At 42.8% G+C, this 27,639-nt stretch overlaps 1 protein-coding gene across 7 annotated transcripts in view; it reads right to left on the minus strand.

Moving 5' to 3' along the window:
- Positions 1-27,639, minus strand: part of LOC149469444 (protocadherin Fat 4-like) — a 162,099-nt gene that overhangs the window by 119,801 nt on the left and 14,659 nt on the right. For all 7 annotated transcript variants that reach the window (XM_089669194.1, XM_089669190.1, XM_089669189.1 and 4 more), the window contains exons 5-13: positions 26,861-26,938; positions 25,467-25,577; positions 22,489-22,602; positions 22,112-22,202; positions 19,238-19,350; positions 13,675-13,848; positions 9,457-9,579; positions 7,275-7,517; positions 5,282-5,380 (exon numbers count right to left, since the gene is read on the minus strand). In XM_089669194.1, coding sequence (XP_089525320.1) covers positions 5,282-5,380; positions 7,275-7,517; positions 9,457-9,579; positions 13,675-13,848; positions 19,238-19,350; positions 22,112-22,202; positions 22,489-22,602; positions 25,467-25,577; positions 26,861-26,938 — 1,146 coding nt within the window. The remainder of the gene's footprint in view (positions 1-5,281; positions 5,381-7,274; positions 7,518-9,456; positions 9,580-13,674; positions 13,849-19,237; positions 19,351-22,111; positions 22,203-22,488; positions 22,603-25,466; positions 25,578-26,860; positions 26,939-27,639) is intronic.

Raw genomic sequence — 27,639 nt, forward strand, 5'->3', positions numbered from 1 at the left:
GGCACATGGCAGAGTGTGGCGATGGAGACAGCAGCAATGGGAGGCCGTACAGGGACCCATGACACACTCTGGACCTGGCAGCAGCAAGAGGAGGCGGTACAGGGGCCCATGGCAGAATGGCGAAGCGTAAGCAGCTTAAATTGAAGGCCATACAGAGGCCTATGTTAAAAATAATAACATGTTTGGGGCATGATTCATGGCGGATTTAGTCAGTTGTGTCAGGAACTGGTGGTTTGAAATCCAGACTAATCCACGCCTGATTCATTTTCACAAACGTGAGTCTCTCCACACTTTGGGTGGACAGTCGTGTCCTCCGCGGAGTTACAATACCTCCTGCCGCACTAAACACGCGCTCCGATGCCACGCTACTGGCCGGGCATGACAGCCTTTCAAGGGCAAATTCAGCTAGTTGGGGCCAAAGGTCAAGTTTCGTTGCCCAGTAGTCAAGGGAATTGTCTACCTCGGTTGGCAGGGTGCTGTCCAAGTAGGCCCAAGCCTGTTGTTTGAGGTCCTGCTCCAGGTCCACCTGATGCTGCTGCTGCTGCGGCTGGTTAGTAGTTTTCTCACTGCGCTGGTGAAGAAAGCTACTCATCATCGACTGCAGACTGAGGCAGCCGCTGCTGGTGGAGCTGCCACTGCTCCTACCACCCCATCCCTCCCCTGCTGCCATGGCAGCGGAACGCGAGTGCACAGGGCCCACAGTGTCTGAGGATGGATGTTGGCGCAGAAAGGCAGAGACCAACTGACTACATAGGTGGTATTTATAGTACGTTATTTTGGCCTCCCTCTCAGCAGGTGTGAAAAAGGCCACCATTTTTGAACGGTAGCGAGGGTCCAACAAGGTGGACAGCCAAAAGTCATCCCTCTGTCTGATGGTTATTATTCGGCTGTCGCTACGCAAGCAACCGAGCATGCTATGGGCCATTTGTGCCAAGGAATGCGAGGGACTCCCTGCCTCCATCTCCACAGCATACTGCCACGGTGCGTCTGGGTCCTCTGTCTCCTCCTCCTCCTCTACCAGATGCTCCTGCTCCTCCACTCCTGTCCGCTGAGTGGAAAAACCACCCATTTCACTCAATAATTCCTGAGCACCAATGTCCTCCTCTACCTCCTCCTCTTCTTCCTGTCCTGCCCCCACAGGGGTCATGTGGCGTTGAGATCTGTGCGCCACGTCTACCGCACCCTGACCAGCCATTGTTAACAGCATTTGTTCCAGGACGTGCAACAGAGGAATGACGTCGTTCATCCCATAGTCCTGCCGACTCACGAATAGCGTGGCCTCCTCAAAGGGCCTGAGCAAGCGGCAGGTGTCACGCATGAGCTGCCAATGGCTGACATCTAAGTTACACAGGGGAGTACCTTTATCCGCTTGTAACATCAGGAAATCGGTGATGGCCTTTCGCTGTTCGTAAAGGCGGTCTAACATATGTAGGGTTGAATTCCACCTTGTTGCAACGTCACAGCATGAGGAGTCGGTATGGGGGCCCATGGCAGATTACGGGCCTGGCAGCAGCAATGGGAAGCCCGTAATCTGCCAGCACCCTATGACAAAATGGAACCCACCAGCAGTGTGAGGAGACCTGAAAGTGGCACATGGCAGAGTGTGGCGATGGAGACAGCAGCAATGGGAGGCCGTACAGGGACCCATGACACACTCTGGACCTGGCAGCAGCATGAGGAGGCGGTACAGGGGCCCATGACAGATTACGGGCCTGGCAGCAGCATGAGGAGTCGGTACGGGAGCCCATGGCAGATTACGGGCCTGGCAGCAGCAATGGGAGGCCCGTAATCTGCCAGCACCCTATGACAAAATGGAACCCACCAGCAGTGTGAGGAGACCTGAAAGTGGCACATGGCAGAGTGTGGCGATGGAGACAGCAGCAATGGGAGGCCGTACAGGGACCCATGACACACTCTGGACCTGGCAGCAGCATGAGGAGGCGGTACAGGGGCCCATGACAGATTACGGGCCTGGCAGCAGCATGAGGAGTCGGTACGGGGGTCCATGGCAGATTACGGGCCTGGCAGCAGCAATGGGAGGCCCGTAATCTGCCAGCACCCTATGACAAAATGGAACCCACCAGCAGTGTGAGGAGACCTGAAAGTGGCACATGGCAGAGTGTGGCGATGGAGACAGCAGCAATGGGAGGCCGTACAGGGACCCATGACACACTCTGGACCTGGCAGCAGCATGAGGAGGCGGTACAGGGGCCTATGACAGATTACGGGCCTGGCAGCAGCATGAGGAGTCGGTACCGGGGCCCATGACAGATTACGGGCCTGGCAGATGACGACGAGGCTGCCAAGTGCGATCAGCCTCATCATCATCAATTAGGGTCTCCGCCTCACTACTAGCCCCCTCGGCTGCGTGTGGGTCAGGAGACAGACCTGTCTCTAGACCGGCTACCGAGCCACTCTCCTCGCCAGTACTTCTTCGCCTGGCTGCGGAAGAGGCGGATGTCTCCCCCCGTTCCTGACCGCCCTCTGTTAGCTCTTCCTCACTGTACAGTGGGGCTGAGCCCACAGCATGCGATACTTCGCTTGGTGAGGGAACACCAAAGGACAGGGGCAGGTAGAGGACACGTGATTTCAGTGGGCTTGCTCCCGGGCCATGCCAACTAACGGTTGTGTCTGACGTACCCACCGACCATTAGCTGTAGGTGTCAGAGGTGACCTGGGAAGAGGAAGACGACCGAGCCAACCAATCGATGACGGCAGGGTTGTCGGTGGAGACACGACCGCTGGATGACACCGGGAGCACTGGCCTCTGGCTGCGACTAGTGCTGCCTCGACCCCTTCCTCTGCTGCCACGTCTGCTCGCTCCTGAAACATTGCCTCCTCTGCCACTCCTCTGCGTGTTGTCTGACATACTCTTTAATTCAACGATTCTGTGTCCCTGAGTAACGATTCTGTGTCCCTGAGTAACGATTCTGTGTCCCTGAGTAACAATTCTGTGTCCCTGAGTAACAATTATGTGTCTGTCCCTGAGTAACGATTCTGTGTCCCTCAGTAACGATTCTGTGTCCCTCAGTAACAATTCTGTGTCCCTCAGTAACAATTCTGTGTCCCTGAGTAACGATTCTGTGTCCCTGAGTAACGATTCTGTGTCCCTCAGTAACAATTCTGTGTCCCTGAGTAACAATTCTGTGTCCCTGAGTAACGATTCTGTGTCCCTGAGTAACGATTCTGTGTCCCTGAGTAACGATTCTGTGTCCCTGAGTAACGATTCTGTGTCCCTCAGTAACGATTCTGTGTCCCTGAGTAACAATTCTGTGTCCCTGAGTAACAATTCTGTGTCCCTGAGTAACAATTCTGTGTCTGTCCCTGAGTAACAATTCTGTGTCCCTGAGTAACGATTCTGTGTCCCTCAGTAACAATTCTGTGTCCCTGAGTAACAATTCTGTGTCCCTGAGTAACAATTCTGTGTCCCTCAGTAACAATTCTGTGTCCCTGAGTAACAATTATGTGTCCCTGAGTAACAATTCTGTGTCCCTGAGTAACAATTCTGTGTCTGTCCCTGAGTAACAATTCTGTGTCTGTCCCTGAGTAACAATTCTGTGTCCATGAGTAACAATTCTGTGTCCCTGAGTAACGATTCTGTGTCCCTCAGTAACAATTCTGTGTCCCTGAGTAACAATTCTGTGTCCCTAAGTAACAATTCTGTGTCTGTCCCTGAGTAACAATTCTGTGTCCCTGAGTAACGATTCTGTGTCCCTGAGTAACGATTCTGTGTCCCTGAGTAATGATTCTGTGTCCCTGAGTAACAATTCTGTGTCCCTGAGTAACAATTCTGTGTCTGTCCCTGAGTAACAATTCTGTGTCCCTGAGTAACAATTCTGTGTCCCTGAGTAACAATTCTGTGTCTGTCCCTGAGTAACAATTCTGTGTCCCTGAGTAACAATTCTGTGTCCCTGAGTAACAATTCTGTGTCCCTGAGTAACAATTTTGTGTCTGTCCCTGAGTAACAATTCTGTGTCCCTGAGTAACGATTCTGTGTCCCTGAGTAACGATTCTGTGTCCCTGAGTAACGATTCTGTGTCCCTGAGTAACAATTCTGTGTCCCTGAGTAACAATTCTGTGTCCCTGAGTAACGATTCTGTGTCCCTAAGTAACGATTCTGTGTCCCTAAGTAACGATTCTGTGGCCCTAAAGTCTCTCTGGCCCTAACTCTGTCCCTAATACAGACAGGTCTGTCTCTCTTGAATGACTGGAGGCTAATGGAGAATTGTAAGATGGCCGCAATTTATAGCTCCACCATTACACAGTGCTGGCTGGCTGGCTGCTGATTGGCTAATGCGATCACATGTCATGAATGAATGCATTATGGGTCAGCGCGCCTTCCCAGAGATCCCCGCTCCGTCGCCACACATGTCGCCGCCATTTTTGGGAAAATTCGATTCGTGCATCCGAAGTTTGCTAATTTTCGGATTCGGCGCGAATCGAATTTTTCCTGATCTTCGAAACGAATTCCACTTCGCCATGTTCGATTCGCTCATCTCTAGATATAACCAAGGCGTGGATAAGTTGTTTGGTGGTGCCATTGGTCAGAAAGGGGTGGATTTTGGAAATGTTGTGGAGGATGAGGCAGCAGGCTTTAGCCAGTTATTGGATGTGGGGCCCAAAGGAGAGGGCAGAGTCTATATACAACTTATAAAGATGTATAAATAAAAAACAATCATCAAAATGTTAAATGAGAGGTAGAACACTGGATTGAGAATCTACTGACCTTAAGAACAGGGAAATTCATATCATCCAGGATATCAAAAGTAGTAGAGTTCATTCTTGGTCATTTTTACCCAGGGCTACAATCACCTGTATAGTGAAAATAAGCTGGTAGCGCTACGAGTGACACCGTCAACCTGTGGTCAGTACATTGATTGCGGTATTAGCAGTCAAGGACAATAGACAGAGTTAGTATGCTGATAGTATTCGACAAGTGTTATTGACCTTTATCTGACACTGTAATCCAGGTTGCTCATTTTTAACAATTAAGGGTTGACAATATTGCCACTCCATTCCTGGAAGGTTATTGCCAATTTTCCACAGCCTGTTCTTCACAGCTGTTACCTTTTTTTCCAATATGCTATTACTAGCTCCTGTTGACTATATACAATACTCACTTTGATTGTGGTGTTGTGCCACATTGTTTTAACTACAGGTAGACTTTTCATATGTTTATAGTAAGTACAATACACAGTCAACTTAAAATGTACAGTATAACTAATCTTTTGTCAGGATAGCTGATTTGATAATACGTCTAAATAAATAATTTCCCCATTACCTTTAGTGGTGGCTTCCCATTATCTGCAGCTATTAGGAAGATCACATATCTATCCTTGGTTTCTCTGTCCAAGGATCCATTAACAAGGATAATCCCATTCTACAGGATAAAAGGAAATTCATATTATTGTGCAACATAGACCATGTTTTTTATGTGTGTTTATCCATAAACATAAAAATCATAATTGAAGACAAAAGGGGAAATATACTAAAACTGGTGCACATAGACTCTGGTGCAGCTCTGCATAGTAACCAATCAGCTTCTCCCTTCAGCTTGTTCAAGCTTTGACAAGTCCTCATGCACACGGAGCGTTTTGATAACGCTGGTAACGTTAGCTGTGTAAAGTCATGTTAAAAACGTGAGTTTTTCAGCTTTTTTTAGCGTTTTTGCATTAGCGTTTAGTGGAGTTTTGCTGCGATTAGCGCCGTTTTTCCACATTTGTGTAAAAAAATGCCAGTTTGCGGCATTTTACCACGTATTGCCGCATTTTTCAGCATTACAGTGTTTTTACAGCTAAAAAACTCCTCTAGAACCCCCACTAGTCTTGGGTTTTTGTTTTCTGCCAAAAAACGTTAATTACAGCTTATGTGTGCATGGACACATAGGATAACATGCTGGGGGATTTATTGACTGTAGAAAAAAATTTAAAACACCAAAAACAGCAGCTGTAAAAACATCAAGTGTGCATGAGGGCTTAGCGGAGTTTTTCCGCATTTTTCTGTATTTGTGTTTTTTTTCACAAACACACATTCAGCCACTGAGTGTCAGTATTACAGCAGTAACTGCTTTAATACTGACACTCAGTGGCTGAATATCTCCTTGCCATGGGAACTCTGCCATACTGAAGTTTCTATCTGCCAAACCCAGCTCTGATGAAGAAGGGAGCACCCTTTGAAACGCGTTAGCCTTCATCCCCCCCCCTTTTTGATTTACCTGTAACCCTGTTTGGATTATGGTTACTTATGCCTGTTATACAATCATTTTGTGAGTATATTTCCTTATTAATAAAATTAGTCACTATTTATTGAGGTAATGCGCAAGGTTTGTGTGCTCTTTCTTTCATCTTCCTCTACAGTTTTATTAAGCTTCCCCAGCTTCATGATAGAGCTGCACAACCTCTGATCACCAGTGGATGAGCACACAACACGCTGCTTGTCACTAATGCCTGTTTGATCTGAGTCCTTGAGCGCAGGAGATAATGGATCTTAATGATAGAAGCAGGCAGGCTTGTGCGGGTCACCCGTCTGCGGGCAGGCGGTCCGTGAAAACCACTAATACAGCCACCACATCGAAAGAAAGGTAAACTTTTGCTCTTGGGCTTAACTAAACTATTGACCCGGGTACTATACTACCAGTAACCCCTAACTGTGTTGAATATTTTCTAAACAAGTTGTTATGTTTTACATACAGTAATTAAAATACTTACTATTCTCAATGCACTGTGCATGTATTAAAGTGGTTGTAAACCCTTAAATACATCCACTGAAGTAACTAACATCTGGTGATACAAAGAGAAAAAAAACAAATCCTCCTCCATAAATTGTACCTGTTTATCTGCAACCCTCAATGTTCTACAGCCTTCCAAAGCACACTGATCAAATGGCACTGCAAGAAAGGAAAGCTCAGTGTAATTGTAGACCTGAGTGGAAGGAATGAACACACACCCCCTTTACACACACTCATGGTAAAACATACGCAGCTGAGGTTGTCAATTAGCTGCTGTGCCTGGGATGGGAGTTCATGATCAGGGCCGTCTCCTGGGATTTTTTACTGTCAAGTTAGATTCTCAGAAGTGATTCATGCAGATAGCAGCAGAAGGAGAGATCCGATAGGAACCATACTAGGTGCTTTGGATTGAGACTAGTACACTATAGAATTATATTCTTTATTCATTTTTTTTTCTGATGTTTACAACCACTTTAAATAAACCACTTTAAATAAAACCCATATGTAAAAATCATAGCTATAAAGGATTCTGATCATAAACACTTACTTTCTGTACAATGAAAATGTCTTTGTTTTCAGAGGTGATTGTAGTTTGCCCATTTAATCCTGCATCCCGGTCAATAACATTCACTTCACCTAGTGAGAGAGGTGTGGTATAATCCCCCTCAGGAACAGTGAAAAATAGAGGTTGGTTTAGAAACTCTGGATTATTATCATTAATGTCAGTTACAGTAATAATAACCAGTGTGCTGCAATTGTTTCCAGCTGTCTCTGCGTCAAACACCCAAACCTGAAAAACATGAAACGCAATTCAGAGTTTATTTATACCGACCATTCACATTCATCAATTTTTACATCATGTGAGGGGGAGGCTGCAAAAGTTTAATCAATGTTGTCTATGTCATTGAGAAAATGGGAATTGGTCTCTGAATGGCACCCGTGCTGAGTGGTTGACCCTCTGTGTTCACAATGCAGCAGGGCAGCCTCTTAGCACAGGACCCAGAAGCGAATAGAGATCACTGTAGTAACTGTATCTACTACATTAATTTCCAGCTTCTATGAGGACATACATATTTACATTGGCCCAAGCTGAACCAATGTAACTATGTAAAAATTGTAAAATCTACAGTTCATCTTAACTGGTGGGTTCACACTACCCGCAGAGAAAAATGTTCCATTTTTGTCTGCAGGTAGCGATCATGCAGCTGTGGAGCCGTGCCTTGTGTTTTTACAACACAAGGCATTATTTCTCTTTTTTTTTTCAAATATTTAATGGAATGTCACAAAGTGACATTCTATTCAATTATATGTATAGAAAAGTAGGGACAAGCAGACAGCTGCGGAGCAGTGCGTAAAAATGCAACATGTCTTAATTTTTCCACACCGCTATGGAAGCGTGAATGGGGCACACAGGAAACCATTATTCTCTGTGTGCCCTTGTGAAGAGCTACATTTTTCTTTTGCAGAAAAATACAGCCCTCTGCTATAGTGTGAAAATGCCCTTAAAGGCTAAGTGCACCTTTGTGACATGGTGCATGTTCCATCTGTATTAAGGGTGGAACATGTAACGTGTTCCAGCTCCTGTTCCCTCTCTCCCTGATAAACCCCTTTCTGTGACAGCAGGCGGAGATCCTCTCCCCGCATCCACAAAAACAGTGTGGCTCTGCAGGGCTCTGCCCACACAGTCGCATCATTCATTCACAGATTGCTTTAAATGAATAAACTACAAGTACCCTGTACCACAGTGGCAGACGGACTTGTAGTTTCAATGGGTTGTAGTTGTGCTGATGAGAACTATTGCAGTCCATTGATGTGTCCTCCAGCTTTCAAACAGAAAGCCCATATGGAGGTACTGTACAGGTTAAAGCCAGAGGACATGTCTGCAGGAACCCACAATTGGGTGCAATGTTTCTTACTATAGAAAGAAACAACAAATGCACATTTTTTTCTGCAGAAATATGTGCATTTATTAATTTTTCTGTAAAGGTGAACATAGCCTTTTAGGTTGTCTTTGAGGCACGCCAGGCTTCAATATATGGTTTCCCATTGTTTTGTATGACAATTTGAGAGTGCATTTAATGAAGTTAATTGTTGCTAATTAACTATTAATTGAAAGAAAATGCAACATTTAGAGACCTGGCTAAAAAATAATGGCCAGTGCATTATTCTCTGTGATGGCCAGGGACTTTTTTCTGTATGAGTAATTAGTTTACCTTTAAGCTCAGGTGAGTGTTTATTGTACAGGTTATTTATGCCGATCTTAATTCAAAAGTGTAAGTAAAGTAGTAAATTACTTGGGGAGTAGGGTGGGAAGGACCTGGAATGTAATAAAGCAGGCTCCCTGAACCCCACCTCCTGTCGGGTGCCCCCACAGCAAGCATCTTGCTGTGGGAGCACCCGCTGCTCCGTACGCCCATTCACACACGGAGTCGGGCTTGGCCAAGTCCCCTCTCTCCTCATTGGCTGACTGGCTGTGATTGACAATGGCTCCCACTTGCTAACTTAGCCAATGAGAAGGCACAGACAGAGGACAGCCGAGGCTGTCATTCACATCGCTGGATCACAATGAGGCTCAGGTAAGTATTGAGAGGGCTGGGGATCCTGCTGCACACAGAAGGTTTTTTACCTTCATGCATAGAATGCATGAAGGTAAAAAACCTTGAGCCTTTACAACCACTTTAATGATTCAAATGGTTTTATGTGTACACAATTAATTAATAAGAATGTACCTTGATGAATATTTGAGTTGTTAATTCTCTATCAATTTCACCATGACTCAGATACATTACTCCTTTTTTGTCAACTCTGAACCTAGTGTCATTTGTTGTAAAATAACCATCAGACAGTCCTTCCTGGAAAAATAAAATCAAAGACCAAATGTTTTTGAATAACAGTATATTATGACTGTATTCATTAGTAAAACAGATTCCATATTTAAAACAAAAACAATTCCTTCACCAAATGAATACCTGCACCACCAAGCATCATGTAAATATTATTATTAGACAGAATTTATATAGCGCCAACAGTTTGCTCTGCGCTGTACAATATAACAGGAGACAATACAGCAACAATACAGTTCAATACAAGAGGGATAGGAGTAGAAAACAACAGATTTTATTCATTCCAAAAAAAAAAAAAAACATTAACCACTTCAACTCTCACAGCTGTTTATCCCCTATGGACCAGAGCAATTTTAAAATTTTTTGCTATGGGCCTGTTTATTTGCCGATAACTTTTTCATTATTCGATAACAAAGTAATACATACAGTATATTGTTTCTTTAACCACTTCCCGTGCAGCCCATGTACATAAACGGCCAGACGGGAGCAGCGCAGGAGCTGGTTGCCGTTCATAAATGGCGTCCGCATTTTCAGGCTGTACGTGCTCCCTGGGACACAGCGGAACACCAATTGCTGTATGGAACCTCTGTGTGAGGTCCCGATCATGTTATCACTGATTGGCCAATCAGTGATTACATGAATAGTAGTAAGCAAGATGTCACTTCTGCCATCATTGCTTACTACTAGTGAAATCTGTGAATGATCACAGAGGTCACATGGTACAAGGCTATTCACAACAGCCTTGTACCATGTGATAAGCTGTGACCAATCACAGCTCACGCAGTATTTCTCAATGGCTGCAAGAATGCAGCCAGAGAGAAGGAGAAATTACTGCTTTTACAGTCTTTAAGGGTGTAAAAGCAATCAGTGTAAAAAGAAAAATCTTCATCACCCCCCACAAGTAGTACAGTGTCACTATGGTGATACTGTACTGCTAGGGTGACAGTATGTTAAAAAACATAAACAATAATATAAAAAAAAAATGTAAAATTTTTTTTTTTTTTTAAAAATTATAATTTTTGGTTCTAAACTAATTTGGGTTATTTTTTTTTTTACTAAAAAGATAACCGAATAAATTTTGGCCAAGATTTATGAATAAAGATTATTTATTTACAAAATTTTATAATAAAAACACCTTTTTTCTAAATTTTTGGACTTTTTAATTTGTATAGCAAAAAAATGAATACCACCAAAATAAAGTTTTATCTGTCTCAAAAAAAATAAAAAAATTCATATGGGTACAGTGTTGCATGACCGCGCAATTGTCTTTCAAAGTGTGATAGCACTGAAAGCTGAAAATTGGCCTGGGCAGGAAGGGTGTGAAAGTGTCCGAACTTGAAGTGGTTAATGGCAAACAAGGCTTCCTTTTCGTGAATATTGTCTTGAAACAATTACCTTGATGAATATTTGAGTTGTTAATTCTCTATCAATTTCACCATGACTCAGATACATTACTCCTTTTTTGTCAACTCTGAACCTAGTTGGCCTGGCAGGAAGGGTGTGAAAGTGTCCGAACTTGAAGTGGTTAATGGCAAACAAGGCTTCCTTTTCGTGAATATTGTCTTGAAACAATTATTTTTTTCCTCAATCCTTAGACAACTAAATGTAGCAAAACTAAACAAAACACACATTGTCTTTTTTTGAGCAGTGTTACTTTAAAAATAAATACTGCGTTACTGTTCAAAAAAGTCTGCATTTTACTCTGGAATGTGACATTTAGAAGGGGACACCTCAGAGCCTGTGTCCCCATTCCACCTGTCCAGCCTTCGTGTCACCTCACTCCCAGTGATAGTGCCAAGCAACAGTGCAAACCTACTACGTGCGCGTTTTGACTTGGTTAACTCCTTCCATACCTGCGGTTAGGTCCCTGAGTTGTTTGCTATGCAGATTCAGTCCCGATTGGCTGAGGCGCTGACCACTAGGGAGGGAATCTGCAGACCACTCCCCTCACTATGCAGAGAACCAGTCATCCCCGTACAGTCCTTCTGCTGTCTGGCTGTCATACCATTCCCTTGCACTGGTTACCCTTAGCAACGACATGTTATTATTATTATTATACAGTATTTATAAAGCGCCAACAGTTCGCTCAGTGCTGTACATTACAATGGGAGACAGAACATGCGACAGTACGCAGCACCCCTTTAGCAGTAACCTCAAACCAGGCAATGAATGAGGTAATAAACTTTACTGAGCATTCAGTAACACAGTTCAACAGCACACATGAAACAGTCCAGCCCTAACAACCTAATGCAGGCTTGCCCAAAAGAAAGTCCATTTAGCTCAAGTCCACTGATGGTATGGTCCTGGTTTTTGGGAAAATTCCAGCAGGGTGACCCAGAAGGGGACCCATGTGTTCCAATAGGACTACATGGTACAGCAGTCCTTCCCCTATATTCCCATGTGCAGGAGACCGAGCCCTGAGCCTTCCCCTATTTATGTGGCTTACAACAGGGGGCAGGACCCAAGAAAACCCAGGAACGATCTGATGCGACTTCAATACCGGACACTTTCACCCCCTTCCTGCCCAGGCCAATTTTCACCTTTCAACAACGTCACATTTTCACCGATAATTGTGCAGTCATCCAACACTGTACCCACATTATTATTATTATATAGTATTTATATAGCGCCAAAGGGTTTGCTCAGCGCTGTACAATAGCAGGGGGACAGAACATGAGACAGGACAGAAACAATACAATGCACGAGGGGTTCGAGGGCCCTGCTCTTTCGAGCTTACAATCTAGGAATATTACATTTGTATTATTTTTTTCGCATAAATAGAGGTTTTTTTTGGTGGTACTTAACACCTTCCTGCCTAGCCTATAGGAGATTGACGGCCGGAAAACACATTTTTCTTCATTTCTGCTTTAAATTTAGGTCAAACTGTATTCTGCTACATTTCTTTGGTGAAAATAACCCAAATCAGTGTATATTAATTAGTCTGTAAGAAAGTTAGAGTCCACAAACTTTGGTGTGTGTGTATATATATATATATACATGAAAATCGATCAATCCTGATGTACTGAAGGCTTATCTTCCAAGGTATTTAGTAAGAGGCATGGCAAGTTTTTTGAAGTTGTATTTTTTTGTCACAATATTTTGGAAAATTAAGAAATTTAGAAGAAATTTTTTTTACATACTGTCACCAGTGCAGTACATTGTCGTATAACTGGTGTGGCCGTGATCAGTATGTAAAAAATAAAAGTAATATTTTTTTCAATCTTATACTTTATTAATGTTTTTTCCTTTTTCTAATAATTTTTTTAACACACTGTGATCAGAGTGATAAAATGTTACCATAGGAACATTGTACTGCTCTGGATAACTGATCAGGATTTTTTTTTTATACATTATGATTGCTTATATAAGTGAATTTTACTGTTATAAGCAACCATTTATACTAAATGAAATTGATTAATTCAATGTTTACTATTGTGGTTAGCTGTTATTGGCTACAGCTAATCACATAGTACAGATGGGCTGTGATTGGCTCTGTCTGTACCATGTGATCACTGTGACCAATCACAGAGATCAACACAATTGCACACAGTAGATGGCATGAATGAAAGCCATCCTTTGTGTACAATTATTTGTCATGTGATCTGCTGTAATTGGTCACAGCAATCACATGGTACCGGCAGTGGGTGGTACACTGAGCAGTCATCCACTGTGTCCCATGGACACAGCGGGGTGACAAATCACGTTGCAGCGAGATGCGTTCCAGGACGACGTTATACGACGTCCATTCGAAAATTACAACATTCTGAATGAATGAGGGCCCACTAGCAATGTTTTCATCGTTTTACAATATGTCTTTCAGTGTAATGTTAGCCTGTGAAAAAAAACTGATGATACATAGTAAAACATATTTGTTACTACTATATTTAATTTCTAAACATCACAAAGCATTTGTTAAATACACATTTTGTGTAGTGAACTACGTTTGAGGTGATTACCACAGGAGTTATTTTAAGGCAAATATTCATGTGGTATTTGTGGTGACAATTCACACCCCAGTGCCCCAGTTAGGCCCTGAATATGAATAGCATCTATTACAGTAGGTTCATATGAGAGGCCTATTAGGAAACGAAGGGGACCACTTACCTCATCTTTGTCACTCGCTGTGAGTAGCAAGACCAGTGATCCAGGAGGTAAGTGTTCAGGTATTGAGGCTTCATAGACAGACTGTGAGAACTGAGGAGGGTTGTCGTTTTCATCCAAAATAGTAAGAAGGACCACAGAATTGGCGCTTTTCGCATGATTATTATGCTGAGTAGCCTAAACAGAATAAACAGTGTGGGAATCACACATTGTATTCAGGGTTTGTCTGCAGTGTATGTGAGATAATACAACAGCTCCTGTCTGTACATTTCTGTGAGCGCTTCAATTAAAGATTTATCTAATAAAAGTTTCTCCCAAAGTTTTGGCATTTATAAATATACTTGTACCTGGAGTGTTCGGGGAGAAGACTCCTCCATTATTAGTATTGTTATTATTATACAGGATTTATATATCGCCAACAGTTTGCTTAGCACTTTACAAAATTCTATTGAATAATATAGGCAGTGCCAGAACAAGATCATCTAGTGCCCAGGGCAAAGATGCCAAATGGCTCCCCCCTTCTCCCCCAAAATGTATGAGCATTATATGTCAGCAAACCTCCCCCCACCACCCTGAAAAAAAAATTGAGGGAGCTGATCTTCACGTTTACCCTCTAAGCATAAATTCCCAATGCAAGCCAAAATTCTCCCCATACAAAAATTAACCCTCTTCCAGTACAACCCTACCCCATCCCTGCTATAATCCCCAACCCAGTTCAAATCTTTGTTCCTCCCCCCATCCCCCTCCCAGCTCAAATCCTTTACCCCCTCAAATTTTCCATCAGAGCATAAATCCTCTTCCCCCTCCAAATCTCCCTTCCTACCACAAATCCTCTACCCCAAATGTCCCCTCTTATCACAAATCCTCTACCCCAAATGTCCCCTCTTATCACAAACCCCCCCCCCCCAATTATCCCTACTAGCACAAAACCCTCCCCCCAAATTCCCCTTCCTAACACAAATACCCCCTCCTAGTAAAAATCTCCCTCTCCCAAATCCTACATCCTAGCACAAATCCTCCATGTTCTTTGCTGGGGTGAGATAGGGGGTGGGTAAACACTGCACAGTGGCAATCCAGTCGTCCCAATAAAGGAGAGCTGCAGTGGCAGAAGGAGGAGCTGGAGGGGAGAGAGAGAAGAACCCACATGTCCTCCAGCTCCCTCCTCCTCTCCGGATCTGGCTTTTTTCCACCAGCACTAAGCTGACAGGAGTAGTGAAACTGCCTTCACTATTCCTGTCAGCTTGTAGGCAGCACCCCCCCACCACCTCACATGATACCATTGAGGCCAGGGCAGCCGCCCCTCCTGCCCACCTCATTTCCTGGCCCTGCATATAGGACATGTCTCTTCTGTCTCTGTCATAAACAGGCTCCCTCTTATTGCTTCATCAGTGATTACCAGTTGCCAGACTCTATCTACATTAAAACCGAACTCCAACCAAACATTTCATTTTATTTTGGATATAGCAGGGAGGAGATAGAGCCTCTGTCAGGTTTTCACTGTCACTTCTGTCTCTGTTGAGGAGATTTCACCTCAGCTTCTATCAGGATAGGAAGTGACAGGGAACCACTCCACAAGGACAGACAGACGAAAAACATTTTTAGGGTTCTTGCACAGAAGGTTTTAAGAGACATTTGATTTGCCTAACGTATAACGTATTTTCCAGGAACTTTCCTGCACCCGGACAACCACACTTTCCATGTACAGCCTGCCACAGAAGTGGAGCTTCATGTTTGAAATATACATCGGACATGCATGTGTGATAAACGCTGATGCAAACGGTCACATACAACCATAGGCAGGCTGTATGCGGCACATGCCGCTCCAGGGTGTGTACAAATATGTAAGCCAAACCAGAAATTATTATTAAAGTGATCCTAAAGGTTCGTTTTTGCACAGAGCAGCCCCGATCCTCATCTCCTTGGGCACCCGCCAAGGCTCCTAGCTCCTCCCCCTTGACAAGTGCCCCTAATAGCAAGCTGCATGCTATGGGGGACTGGTGCAAGCTTGCTCCCGAGCCCCGCTCTATGAGTCCATAAGACGCCCCCGCTCTTTGAGTCCATAAGACACCCCCGCTCTCTCCTCATTGTTTGTTTGTGGTTGACAGCAGTGGGAGCCAATGGCTCCTGATATTGTGCCTCAGCCAATGAGTAGAGCGAGACCTGGGACAGTCGAGACTACTGCACACATTGCTGGATCGAGAGGGGGCTCAGGTAAGTATAAGGGAGGGGCTGTGGGGGGAAGCAGCACACAGAAGGTAAAAAACCTTCAGCCTTTGCAACCACTTTCCTTCCTCAGCATTTACCCCCCTTGCTGACCAGGCCATTTTTTGTGATACGGCACTGCGTTCCTTTAACTGACAATTGTATGGTCATGAAACGCTGCACTCAAATTAAATGTATGTCCTTTTTTCCCCATGAATGGAGCTTTCTTTCGGTGGTATTTGATCACCTCTGTGGTTTTTATTTTTTGCGCAAAGAAAAAAAGACCAACAATTTTGAGAAAATAACAATATTTTAGATTTTTTGCTCTTAACCGCCTCCTGCCGTATAAGGTAATGTCAGGCGCAAGGCGGTTCTCTCTTTCTGGGAGGACGTCATATGATGTCCTCCTGGCTCCGGGAGCGCACAGTGCGGCGATCGGTGGTGCGCTATGTCCCTCGGACACAGCTGATCACCGATCAACGGAAAGAGCCGAAGATGTCGGCTTGGTCATGTGATCAGCTGTGTCCTATCACAGCTCATCGCATTTAAATAGGGAAATGCCAGTTATCTGCATTTCTCTCCTCACGAGCGGTCACTCGGCATTCCTCAGAAGGAGACATGTACACTGATCATCAGGGCACTGGTGATCAGTGTGCCCTGATGATCAGTGTAGCCCCAGCAGTGCCACCTGTCAGGGCCCATCAATGCCAGCTGTCAGTGCTCATCAATGCCACCTGCCAGTGCCACATCAATGCCACATATCAGTGCCTACCAGTGCACATCAATGGCACATATCAGTGCCCATCTGAGCTGCCTTTCAGTGTCACCTATCAGTGACAGTCAGTCAGTGCCACCTATCAATGTCAGTCAGTGCCATCTATCAGTGCTGCCAATCAGTGCCGCCTATCAGTGCCAGTCAGTGCCGACTATCAGTGCGCATCAGTGCCGCCTATCAGTGCCCATCAGTGCTGCCTATCAGTGCCACCTAACAGTGCCAGTCAGTGCCACCTAACAGTGCCAGTCAGTGCTGCCTATCAGTGCCAGTCAGTACCGCCTATCAGTGCCACCTATCAGTGCCATATATGAGTGCTGCCTTTCAGTGCCCTTCAGTGATTTCTGTCAATGCCCATCAGTGCCACCTACCAGTGCCTCCTCATCAGTGGCCATCAGTGCCACCTATTGTTGCCCATCAGTGCAGCCTGTCATTGCCCATCACTGCAGCCTCATTAGCGCACATCAGTGAAGGAGAAAAATCACTTGTTTACAAAATTTTATAAACAAATTTAGAAAAAACTTTTTTTTTCCAAATTTTCTGTTGTTTTTGGTTTGTTTAGCAAAAAATAAATTTACCCAGAGGTGATTAAATACCACCAAATGAAAGCTATATCTGTCTTAAAAAAATGATAAAAATTTGATATGGGTACAGTGTTGCATGACCGTGCAATTGTCATTCAAAGTGCGACAGCGCTGAAAGCTGAAAACTGAAAACTGGCCTGGGCAGGAAGGGGGTAGACGTGCCCTGTAGGCAAGTGGTTAAACATGTCCAGTAATAAACTGTAAAAAATCAAATTTCATCATAAAGTTAGGCCAAAATGTATGTCTTTGCTAAAAAAAAATCCCAATACATGTAAATTAATTGGTTTACGTGAAAGTTATAGTGTCTACAAATGGCGGTATATATATACTGTAATTTGTTTTTATATATACTAGTAATGGCGACAATCAGCAACTTATAGCAGGACTGCGGGACTGTGGCGGACATTCTGACACTGGGGGGTAACTGGCTAACTGCCACTGACATCCTCAGTGACACCAATACAATGATCAGTGCTAATAAAAAGCACCAACACTGTACTAATGATACTGGGCAGGAAGGGGTTAACATCTGGAGCGATCAAAGGGTTAAATGTGTGCTGTTTTACATAATGTGCTGTGTTGTGTATTTTACAGTGTAAGCATGCTGCTTTGTATTGCTCTGCTATGCAGGGAATACAAAGCAGCATGCTGGTGCTGACAGGGGAGAGATCTATATTGTTTACATACAGACCTCTCCCATCAGTGATACTCGGCGATCGCCAGGTGACGGCAGGAAATCACCAACCGGAAACCGGTGATCGACAGCTGAAGCCGCCAATGGCGGTGCAGGTCGGGCGCTCATGCCTCCTACCCGGAAATGTAAAATCATGTATATATACGTGATTTTGCGCAGCCCTGTAGCAGTATTTCTGCTATAGTGTGCTGGGCAAGCAGTTAAAGTGATCCTTAAGGTTTTTTGTTTTTTTTTCAAATAGCAAGCATGTTATAGTTACATGCTCTGTGCAGTGGTTTTGCAAAGAGCAGCCCCGATCCTCATCTTTTTTGGGCACCAGCCAGGCTCCTAGCTCCTCCCCCTTGACAAGTGCCCCAACAGCACATCGCTTGCTATGTGGGCATTGGTGCATGCTCGCTCCTGATCCCCGCTCTATGAGTCCATAAGACACATAGAACTGCGGCTCGGCCCCACCCCCGCTCTCTACTCATTGGCTCACTGGCTGTGATTGACAGCAGTAGGAGCCAATGGCTCCTGATGCTGTGCCTCAGCCAATGAGGATAGAGAGACCTGGGACAGCCGAGACTCCCTAATACATTGCTGGATCGAGAGGGGGCTCAGGTGAGTATAAGGGAGGGACTGTGGGGAGGAGCAGCACACAGAAGGTTTTTTATGTTGCATAGAATGCATGAAGGTAAAAAACCTTCAGTCTTTACAACCACGTTAATATTACTATACAGGATTTTTACAGCAGCAACAGTTTGCACAGAGCTTTACAACATGGAGCTAGGCCGTACAGTTACAACACCATTGAATACAAGAGTAATCAGAGGGCCTTGCTCGCTAGAGCTTACATTCTAAAAGGGAGAATCAAGTGATACAAAAGGTAATAACTGTGAGGGATGAGCTGATGGAGAAAGTAAAAGTTGAGTTTAATTGTTATAGGTAAGATAGGCCTCACTGAAGAGATGGGTCACCTAAAGGATAGAGTAGAAGATAGACAGATTAGGCGGTAAGGAGTTCCAGAAGATGGGAGAGACTCTGGGGGAGTCCTAAAGGGGAACATGGGAGGAGATGACAACAGAGCTAGAAAGCAGGAAGTCTTGGGAAGAGCAAAGATAATGGATTGGTTGGTATTTTGAGAAATGTGTTGCAAATGGCTTAGAAAATTGCCCCCAATGTGTACATCAAAGTTTACACAAAGATAACAGAAAGAGATATTGGTTTATACTATTTAAGAGGGTTATATTTTCACTTATTCCTATATTATATACAACTTACGAGAAAACAGTAGTATTTTTATGACTTATTCTAAGTATCAAGAAAACAAAATACCTTAATGTACACTGTGATGAGCGATACAGACTCTCTGTCCAATTCCCTGAAAAGTGATATAGCTCCATTGGAAGTGTTAATGAAAAATGCATTGCTGTACTCAGCAGGGTGAACTGCAATGGAAAAATACACAATAAAAATCACAGGTATGTCTGATCATAACCAACATGCATCGTATATATACAGAAGCAGATTCAAATTTCAAAAATACATTATAATTTTTTTTATCTTTCAGAATATAGACAGTGTATCTTCAGTTAGCACATAGTTAATATTTCAGAATTTACAATATATAGCATATACCAGCCTTTTTCAACCAGGGTGCCCAGGCACCCTGGGGTGCCTTGAGGTTTCTTCAGGGGTGCCTTGGCAAAATGTCTAAAAACTGCCCAAAACTTGTATACAAGCCAGAAGGTGGAACAAACCTGCCTTTTAGTTAAATAAAGCCACAAGTTTTTATTGTGAGCCATCACAACCTTCTAGCCGCTCGCATCCTGACAACCAATGACATCATCAGTTAATAAGGAGAATGTCGGTTGCCTGCACAGCATCCTTGCTTGACCCTCCGCTGCCCCTCTCCATCAGTTCTGGGGTCACATTAGCTCAGTGATGGAGAAAAACTGAGGGAGAAGAGAAACAATGGAATACTAGTCAGTACCAGCTTACAAAAGTGTATGTGCTTTGGAAAAATAAATCACCTCTAATGTTGGGTGTCCTACATGTGTGGGTGTTGCTGCGTTATATAAAACTATTAGAACAGTTTTTCACATTTTAGAATGGGGTGCCTCACGACTGAGCAAAATTTTAAAGGGTGCCTCGGGACTGTCCATAATTTTAGAGGGTGTCTTTACATTGTCCATACTTTTAAAGGGTGTCTTCACTTAAAAAAGGTTGAGAAACACTGGCATATACAACTGCTACACAAGCCATATTTTAATTTAACGTTACTATAAATTACCTTTTAATCTGCAATACTGTAATGTTCTGTAAGGTTCAATACAATATGGAAACATGGAGGCATTCTCTACACAACTGGTATACAGAAAGCCTCCAAAAATGTCATTTTCAAGTCTGCACTAAAACACAAGTTAGATTTTGGATATCATCTGTAACCAAAATTGCATTTTTGGTGAGATACTTCCCAAGGGTTAATTACTTGTAAAATTACATTTTTTCTAATCACAACACTAAAAGTGCATCAGCTGGTTATAATGAACCACACCCTCAGAGTCACTCTGCACAGGGCATGGTCAAACCAAGACCTATTCCTTCAGAGCAGAAATAGGAAGGGATCTACAACAAAGTATGTTAAAATCCTTGCCATGTACATTGATCACCTAGAAGGGATTGTTTTTTGTTTTCTCAAAAGAAGTGATGTTACTTATTAAAGCTGAAGTTTAGCTATGATTTTTTATTGCAAACTTGTATTGGTCTAGCTGCTGCTATAACTCTTGTACTACAGTGATTTGAAGTTTCCACGGGGATTGGTTAGGTATGGGACATACATACATACATCCAAGATTCAATCCATCATGTGTAACTTTGCAATACAATTCATATCTAAACTTTAGCTTTAACCTCTTGCCCTCCGACCTACAGCAGAAATACTGCTACAGGGTTATGGGGCTGTGCAAAATCACGTCCTATATATATATATATATATATATATATATATATATATACGTAATTTGCATTTCCAGGTAGACGGCACGTGCACTCCGCCCTGCCCGCACCGCTATCGGCGGCTAGAGATGTCAATCACCGGGTCCCGGCTGGCAATTCTCGGCCAGCACTTGGCGATCATCGGGCAAAGCTGACAGAGGAGAGATCTGTGTGTAAACAACACAGGTCTCTCTCCTGGCAGCATAGATATGCTGCTTTGTATCCCTCTGCACAGCAGAGAAATACAAAACAGCATGTCTCCTTAGTAAAACACAACACAATGCACACAGTAAAACACACACAGCACACAGTTAACCCTTTGATCGCCCCAGATGTTAACCCCTTCCTGCCCATTGTCCTTTTTATTAGCACTGATCACTGTATTAGTGTCACTGGGGATGTCAGTGGAAGTTAGTCAGTTTCCACCCAGTGTCAGAATGCCCACCACAGTCCCGCTATAAGTCGCTGATCACTGCCATTACTAGCATAAATTTTTTTTTTTTTAAATTCCAGTAAATGTACTGCCATTTGTAGATTATTATTATTATAATACAGGATTTATATAGCGCCAACAGTTTGCTCAGCGCTGTACAGTATAACGGGGGACAATACAGCAACAATACAGTTGAATACAAGAGGGATAGGAGGGCCTTGCTCCTTGGGGCTTAAGTTACAATCTAGGAGGGAGGGATGCTATAACTTTTACGTAAACCAATTAATTTACACATATTGGGATTTTTTTAGCAAAGACATGTAGCAGAATACATTTTGGCCAAAATTTATGAAGAAAATGTTTTTTATTGGATGTTTTATAGCAAAAAGTCAAAAATAGATATTTTTTTCAAAATTGTCGTTCTTTTTTTGTTTATAGTGCAAAAAATACAAAATGCAGAAGTGATCAAATACCACCAAAAGAAAGCCCTATTTGTGGGGAAAATAATGACATAAATTATTGTTATGTACAGCATTGCATGACCAAGCAATTGTCAAAGTAACGCAGTGTCGTATCGTAACAAAATGGCCTGGTCAGGAAGGGGGATAAATCCTCTGGAGGGCAGTGGTCAAAGTAAGTTCACCGATGCTACATCAACCTAGGCGAGTATAACTTTTTTTTTCACAACCCCATCTTTCTCCAGTGGTTCTAAAAGTCCACATTTTTTTTACTTTAATGCATTATATGCATTGTTTAGGAAATCTATTGGCAAAGCTTACCATTACTGATATTGTAAGTCACTGATTCATTAATACCAATGTCACCATCAATAGCTTTTATTTCCTCTGGATGGGTAGATAATTTTCCTTTCTGGAATAAATTGTTAAAACATTATGTCAGTATAAACCAACATGTAGAAACAACCATAATAATTGCATTCATATTATTTCCTTCAGCCAACATAACCCTGATCACCCTGGTCACACTATACCCCTATATTCCCACCCATTGTCAATAATAGCATCTCTTTGGGATCCAAGAATAAAACCTGTGAGCAGGAACATATGACTTGAGTAAATATCACATACTGTTGTATATCACAGCCTATTCCATATAGCATACATTACAGCATATTTACCATGCAGGGTTTACTGACCTGGTTTTCAGGAATTGAGGCTTCATACAAAGGGTAAATAAAATGAGGATTCATCGTGTCCACATCTTTTATGTCTATATGAACCGGAACTGTGCTAGAATAGCCTCTTATAGCCTATTTAATACATTTTTTTTAAAAGTTGGTTAATAAAAGATGCATACAAAGAATACATAGATCAGCACATTTGTAAAAGTATACCAGATGAACAGGAAACATATGTAAGCAGGATCTAAGGCTCCTTTCACACAGGCAGCCAGGGGGGGGGCGATAAAAACAGGTGGTTTTACTGCCCCCTCACCGACCACACATCTAAATTGCAGTGGGTACACATGCTGCGAATGTGACGTTTTGCTTCACGGCAATTTTAACTTGGCCTGCAGGATTTATCAGGAGGCACTGCCTGTCAAACTCGCCCATTAGAGTCAATGGGAGTGAGTCACGATCGCTTCCTGAATGCTTGGAAGTCGCTGCTATACCACACTTAGAAAATCGATCCACCGCAGAGTTGGACACTGTCACCCATTTGAAAGAGCCCTAATTGTGATGTCATATACTTGCAAATAATAGACAGTATATCCATATATCCAGGGGCAAACTGATCATTTGGAAACTCGGGCACAGCCTGAGGGCCCGGGATCAGTAGGGGGCCCCATGAGATGCCCCTGGTACCTTTTTCATAGACTTTTTTGAGTTTGGGCAAGGACACAGGGGCCCCATGATCCCCTCTTGCCCGGGGTCCCCATGAGTTGTCAGTCCGCCCCTGCATATATCTGTCTTATACAATTCCAACTTCTCTCTCTGGCAACGCTAAACCTATTTGAGTTTAAATAAGAGATTAAAATTTTCATTTAGAATACATGTATGTAATGAGGACTCACAAGAAACTGTCACTGTTTTTATTTTATTTTTATTTTTTTGTGTACATTTGTATCCAGATGATTATACTTATTCAATGTTTCTGTTTTCCACTCATGTACTTTTCTGGTGTACAGATGTTTGAGCTCAATAAACACAGTTAAAAAAATCTGAAATGAAAGAGGTATTAAGCCCAAAATATATTGCAGTTTACCAATCATTAGATGTGGTGGCTGCATCAGTTTTATTTACTTTTGCTTTTCCTCTCTCTGTTTTCACCTGGTGAATTGACCAGCAACACACCTCTAGTATTAGTGAGACACAACTCTGGATAAACAAGCACAAGAGGCACAGCAGACTGCATCACTGTCAGACTGGGGGAAGGGTAGTGTTAAATGTATTTGAATACTCTAACAAATGGAAACCAGGCTCCAGCTCACACTTTATAATCAGTTACAACAGTTTTTTTACTTTTGGGATAAAGGTTTAAATTGAATAAATAAAAAAAGCTTATCACTTCAATCACCTATTTCAGTGTTACATTTTTTTTCTCATCCATATACACTGATATATTTTGCTGGAGAGCTTGTGATTTTGAAAAACAACAGACTTTCTGGCTGGACCACCATATGAAAATAGAAGAAAGAAGAAAAGGAAACTAATGCAGTCATCACATCTAAGAATTGGTAAGCTGCAATAGAATATATGTTTGCTTTTGGGTTTAACACCACTTTAAAGGTACACTCCAAATAAAGTGAAAATAAAACCTTCAAATGCATAGAGAACACTTTCTACCCGCTCAGGACTTCAATTCATGATCAGGGGCGGACTGACCATTAGGAAACTCGGGCACTGCCCGAGGGCCCGGGGTCAGTAGGGGGCCCCATGAGATGCCCCTAATACCTTTTTCATAGGCTTTTTTGAGTTTGGGCAAGGACACAGGGGCCCCATGATCCCCTATTGTGCGGAGGCTCCATGAGTTGTCAGTCCGCCCCTGTTCATGATCCAGAAATTACTGTAAGACAACAGTCCATCTCACTTCTTTTTTGTCAGCAATCTGATGATCTGGAGGCCCTTTGTGTTAACCTCCTCACAGGGGCGGACTGACAACTCATGGGGCCCCCGGGCAATAGGGGATCATGGGGCCCCTGTGTCCTTGCCCAAACTCAAAAAAGCCTATGAAAAAGGTACCAGGGGCATCTCATGGGGCCCCCTACTGACCCCAGGCCCTCGGACAGTGCCCGAGTTTCCAAATGGTCAGTCCACCCCTGCCTCCTCATAAAGGAGGGGTATTCCCAAACACACCCACTGTAGGCTCCCTGCTGTCTGTTACAAAACCTGATGTTTTAACCCTTTGGCTACTAGAGCTGTTTTTGCACATTTTAGGCCTGAAGACTAGTTAAAACTCAAAAACATTTTTTTAATAAAATCAGAGACCCTGGAGAATAAAATGGTGGGTTTTTATTTTCTATTTTTTACAGGTAATTACTGTATATAGCGCCATCATCTTACACATATATTGCAGATTCAGATCAGTCCCTGCCCTCAAGGATCTTACAATCTAAGGTCCCTAACTCACATCCATACACACACATATACTATGGCCAATTTAGACAGGAGCCAATTAACATAGCAGCATGTCTTTGGAGTGTGAGAGGAAACCCACACAGGGACAGGAAAAACATGCAAAATCCAGGAGGGTAGTGCTGTGGTTGGGATTTTAACCAATGACGGAAGCAGGCCACTTAGCTACTGTGCTGCCCATATAATAGGCCATGCTGCGCCATGCAATTTTGGCCCAACACCTCTGTGCCTTACCCTACAACACTATTGCAAGATAGCACTGGTAGGCTGATGACCTTTTATTCTGTGCTACTGATAAGCAATAGAACTTGATCACTGGCCCATTATAACTTACGTATAGGAAAATAGAGGCAGCAACACACTGACAGAGTCAGTCCTCTATTTTATTATGTTTAGGAAGAATTTCTTATAGGACTATCCAATGCCAAATTAGCTCAGACTGCTAACCCCTCAAGAAGGAAGTAACAGGAGGAGCTGGGACATCTAACGATAAATATACATTAGGCTCTATGACAGTATTAATATTTTAGTTGCCTTACCGTAGCTTTAGCAGTCAGAGTGTATTTGTTAATTGTGTTGAATTCCAATGGTTTAGACAGTACAATTTTTCCTCCTAGGGGGTCCATATGAAAATATTCACTGTTTTGTCCCTATGTGATGAAAGGAAATCAATTTGCATTGTTTAATATTCTACTAACAATCTACAAATTAAAATTAATTTTCCTGTAGAAATCATAGCTGGACTCTCAGTAATTTCTAAAGGCAATATATAACAAAATGCAGTGCTAGTTACCAAATATTCAAAATAATAAAAGATAATATATCACCGAATAAAATAACATTCAGATATCAAAACATAAATTGTAAGTATTATAAGGTGCAGTCCTTAGAATAAGTCCATATGGTGCAGCTGGAAATCACACAAACATGTGCCAGAAAAGGTAAAAGTGCTCGAAGAAGAAGGAATCCTCCACCATCAACCAACATACACAGCCTCTTAGCAGAAACAATGACCACAAATCAAGCGGTCAAAAAGTATATATAGTATATACTGTATAGTATATACTGGTGGCTGGGGATCTCAACAAATATCTTTGCCAATCTCTTTTCCACTGCAGCTTACTCCATGGTATAGCTGTAGTATTAAGCCAAAAAGATGATCTAATACTCTCAGATGTATATATGCAAAGAAAAGCAAAACCGCTTCATAATGTAGTAATTTGTAAAAGCCAGAATTTAATAAAGGCATTGCACTTACAAATAACTGAATATGTTCAGCATAAAAGATATCAAAGGATGTTTCCAACCAGCAAGATGGCCGTGTTATATGCCGTGACTCCAACCAACGCGTTTCATCATAACAAGACATCATCAGGGGCGACTGCAGACCTGTCAGTATATCTTCTTGCCTGTAAGGGATGTACAGGCAAGCATATATACTTACAGGACAAATCAATGAATTACCACAGCGCTCAACAGCACTGTGGTAGTTCATTGAGAACTAAAAGCCGACAGCCGTTAATGATGAGGATGTGTGGATGGAGCCCCGCACGGCCGCACTGTTTTTAAAAAGTGACAGTTAGTACAGGGAACTTCTCCCTGTACTGCTGTCACAGGGAGGTTGGGGGATCAGGCAGCGGCTGCTGCACTGGGAACATGTTACATGTTCAACCCTAAAAATGGGTGGAACATGTAACATGTTCCCAAAGGTGAACTTATCCTTTAAGGGTCCCTGCACACTGGGCTTAAAAAAACACCAGTTCACTTGGCAAAGAAAAAAACACACTCATACTGCATATGGTGGCCACAGACAGTTCCATGAACATTCAACACAAATGCTCTAAAGTTAGAATTGACATACATCATTCCAAATAAACAAAAGAAATGAATACACTGAGAAAGAATTATCCATGCGTCATTACTGGATACTCACCAAAAGAGCGTATTTCAGAAGAGTTGTACCATTGTCTTTAGCCTCCACTTGCAAAATCACATTATTTATATCACTTGTCTATACAGAAAAAAATCAATACTGATTTACTAATATTCATGATGTTGTAAATGTTACCTGCCATTTAATACATTTGCCAATAAAACAATGCTAACATGGGCATGCATTCATACACATGGCACCACAGAAGTAAACTGTGGTAATACATGGGCATAGGTGGCAATATGTGAGCAACACTTCTAATCATGATGAAAAAAAAACAAATGTAGGCAATGCATTGGAAAATATAGAAATACAGTTGCAAGAAAAAGTATGTGAACCCCTTGGGATTACGTGGAGTTTTGCATGAATTGGGCATAAAATGAGCTCTGAAGGTCATCTAAGTCACAACAATAGAAGAACACAGTCTGCTGAACATAATACTACACAAACATTAGATGTTGCCATGGTTTAATTGCACATAACATGTAAACATTCACAGTGCAGGGAGGAAAAAGTATGTGAGGCCCTAGCTTAATGACTTCTCCCAGAGCTAATTGGAGCCAGGAGTGAGCCAACCTTGACTCAAATCAGTGTGATGATATTGGATGTGTTGCTGACAGCTGTCCTGCCCTTAAAAAACACACACCTGTTTTGGGTTTACTGGTTTCATGAAGCACTGTCTGATGTGAACCATGCCTCGCAGAAAAGAGCTCTCAGAAGACCTACGATCAAGAATTGTTGACTTGCATGAAGCTGGAAAGGGTTACAAAAGTATCTCC

The sequence above is a fragment of the Staurois parvus genome, unplaced genomic scaffold (genome assembly GCF_062004578.1).
Source record: "Staurois parvus isolate SC_StPar_1 unplaced genomic scaffold, SC_StPar_1.0 ptg000070l, whole genome shotgun sequence".
NCBI lineage: Eukaryota > Metazoa > Chordata > Amphibia > Anura > Ranidae > Staurois > Staurois parvus.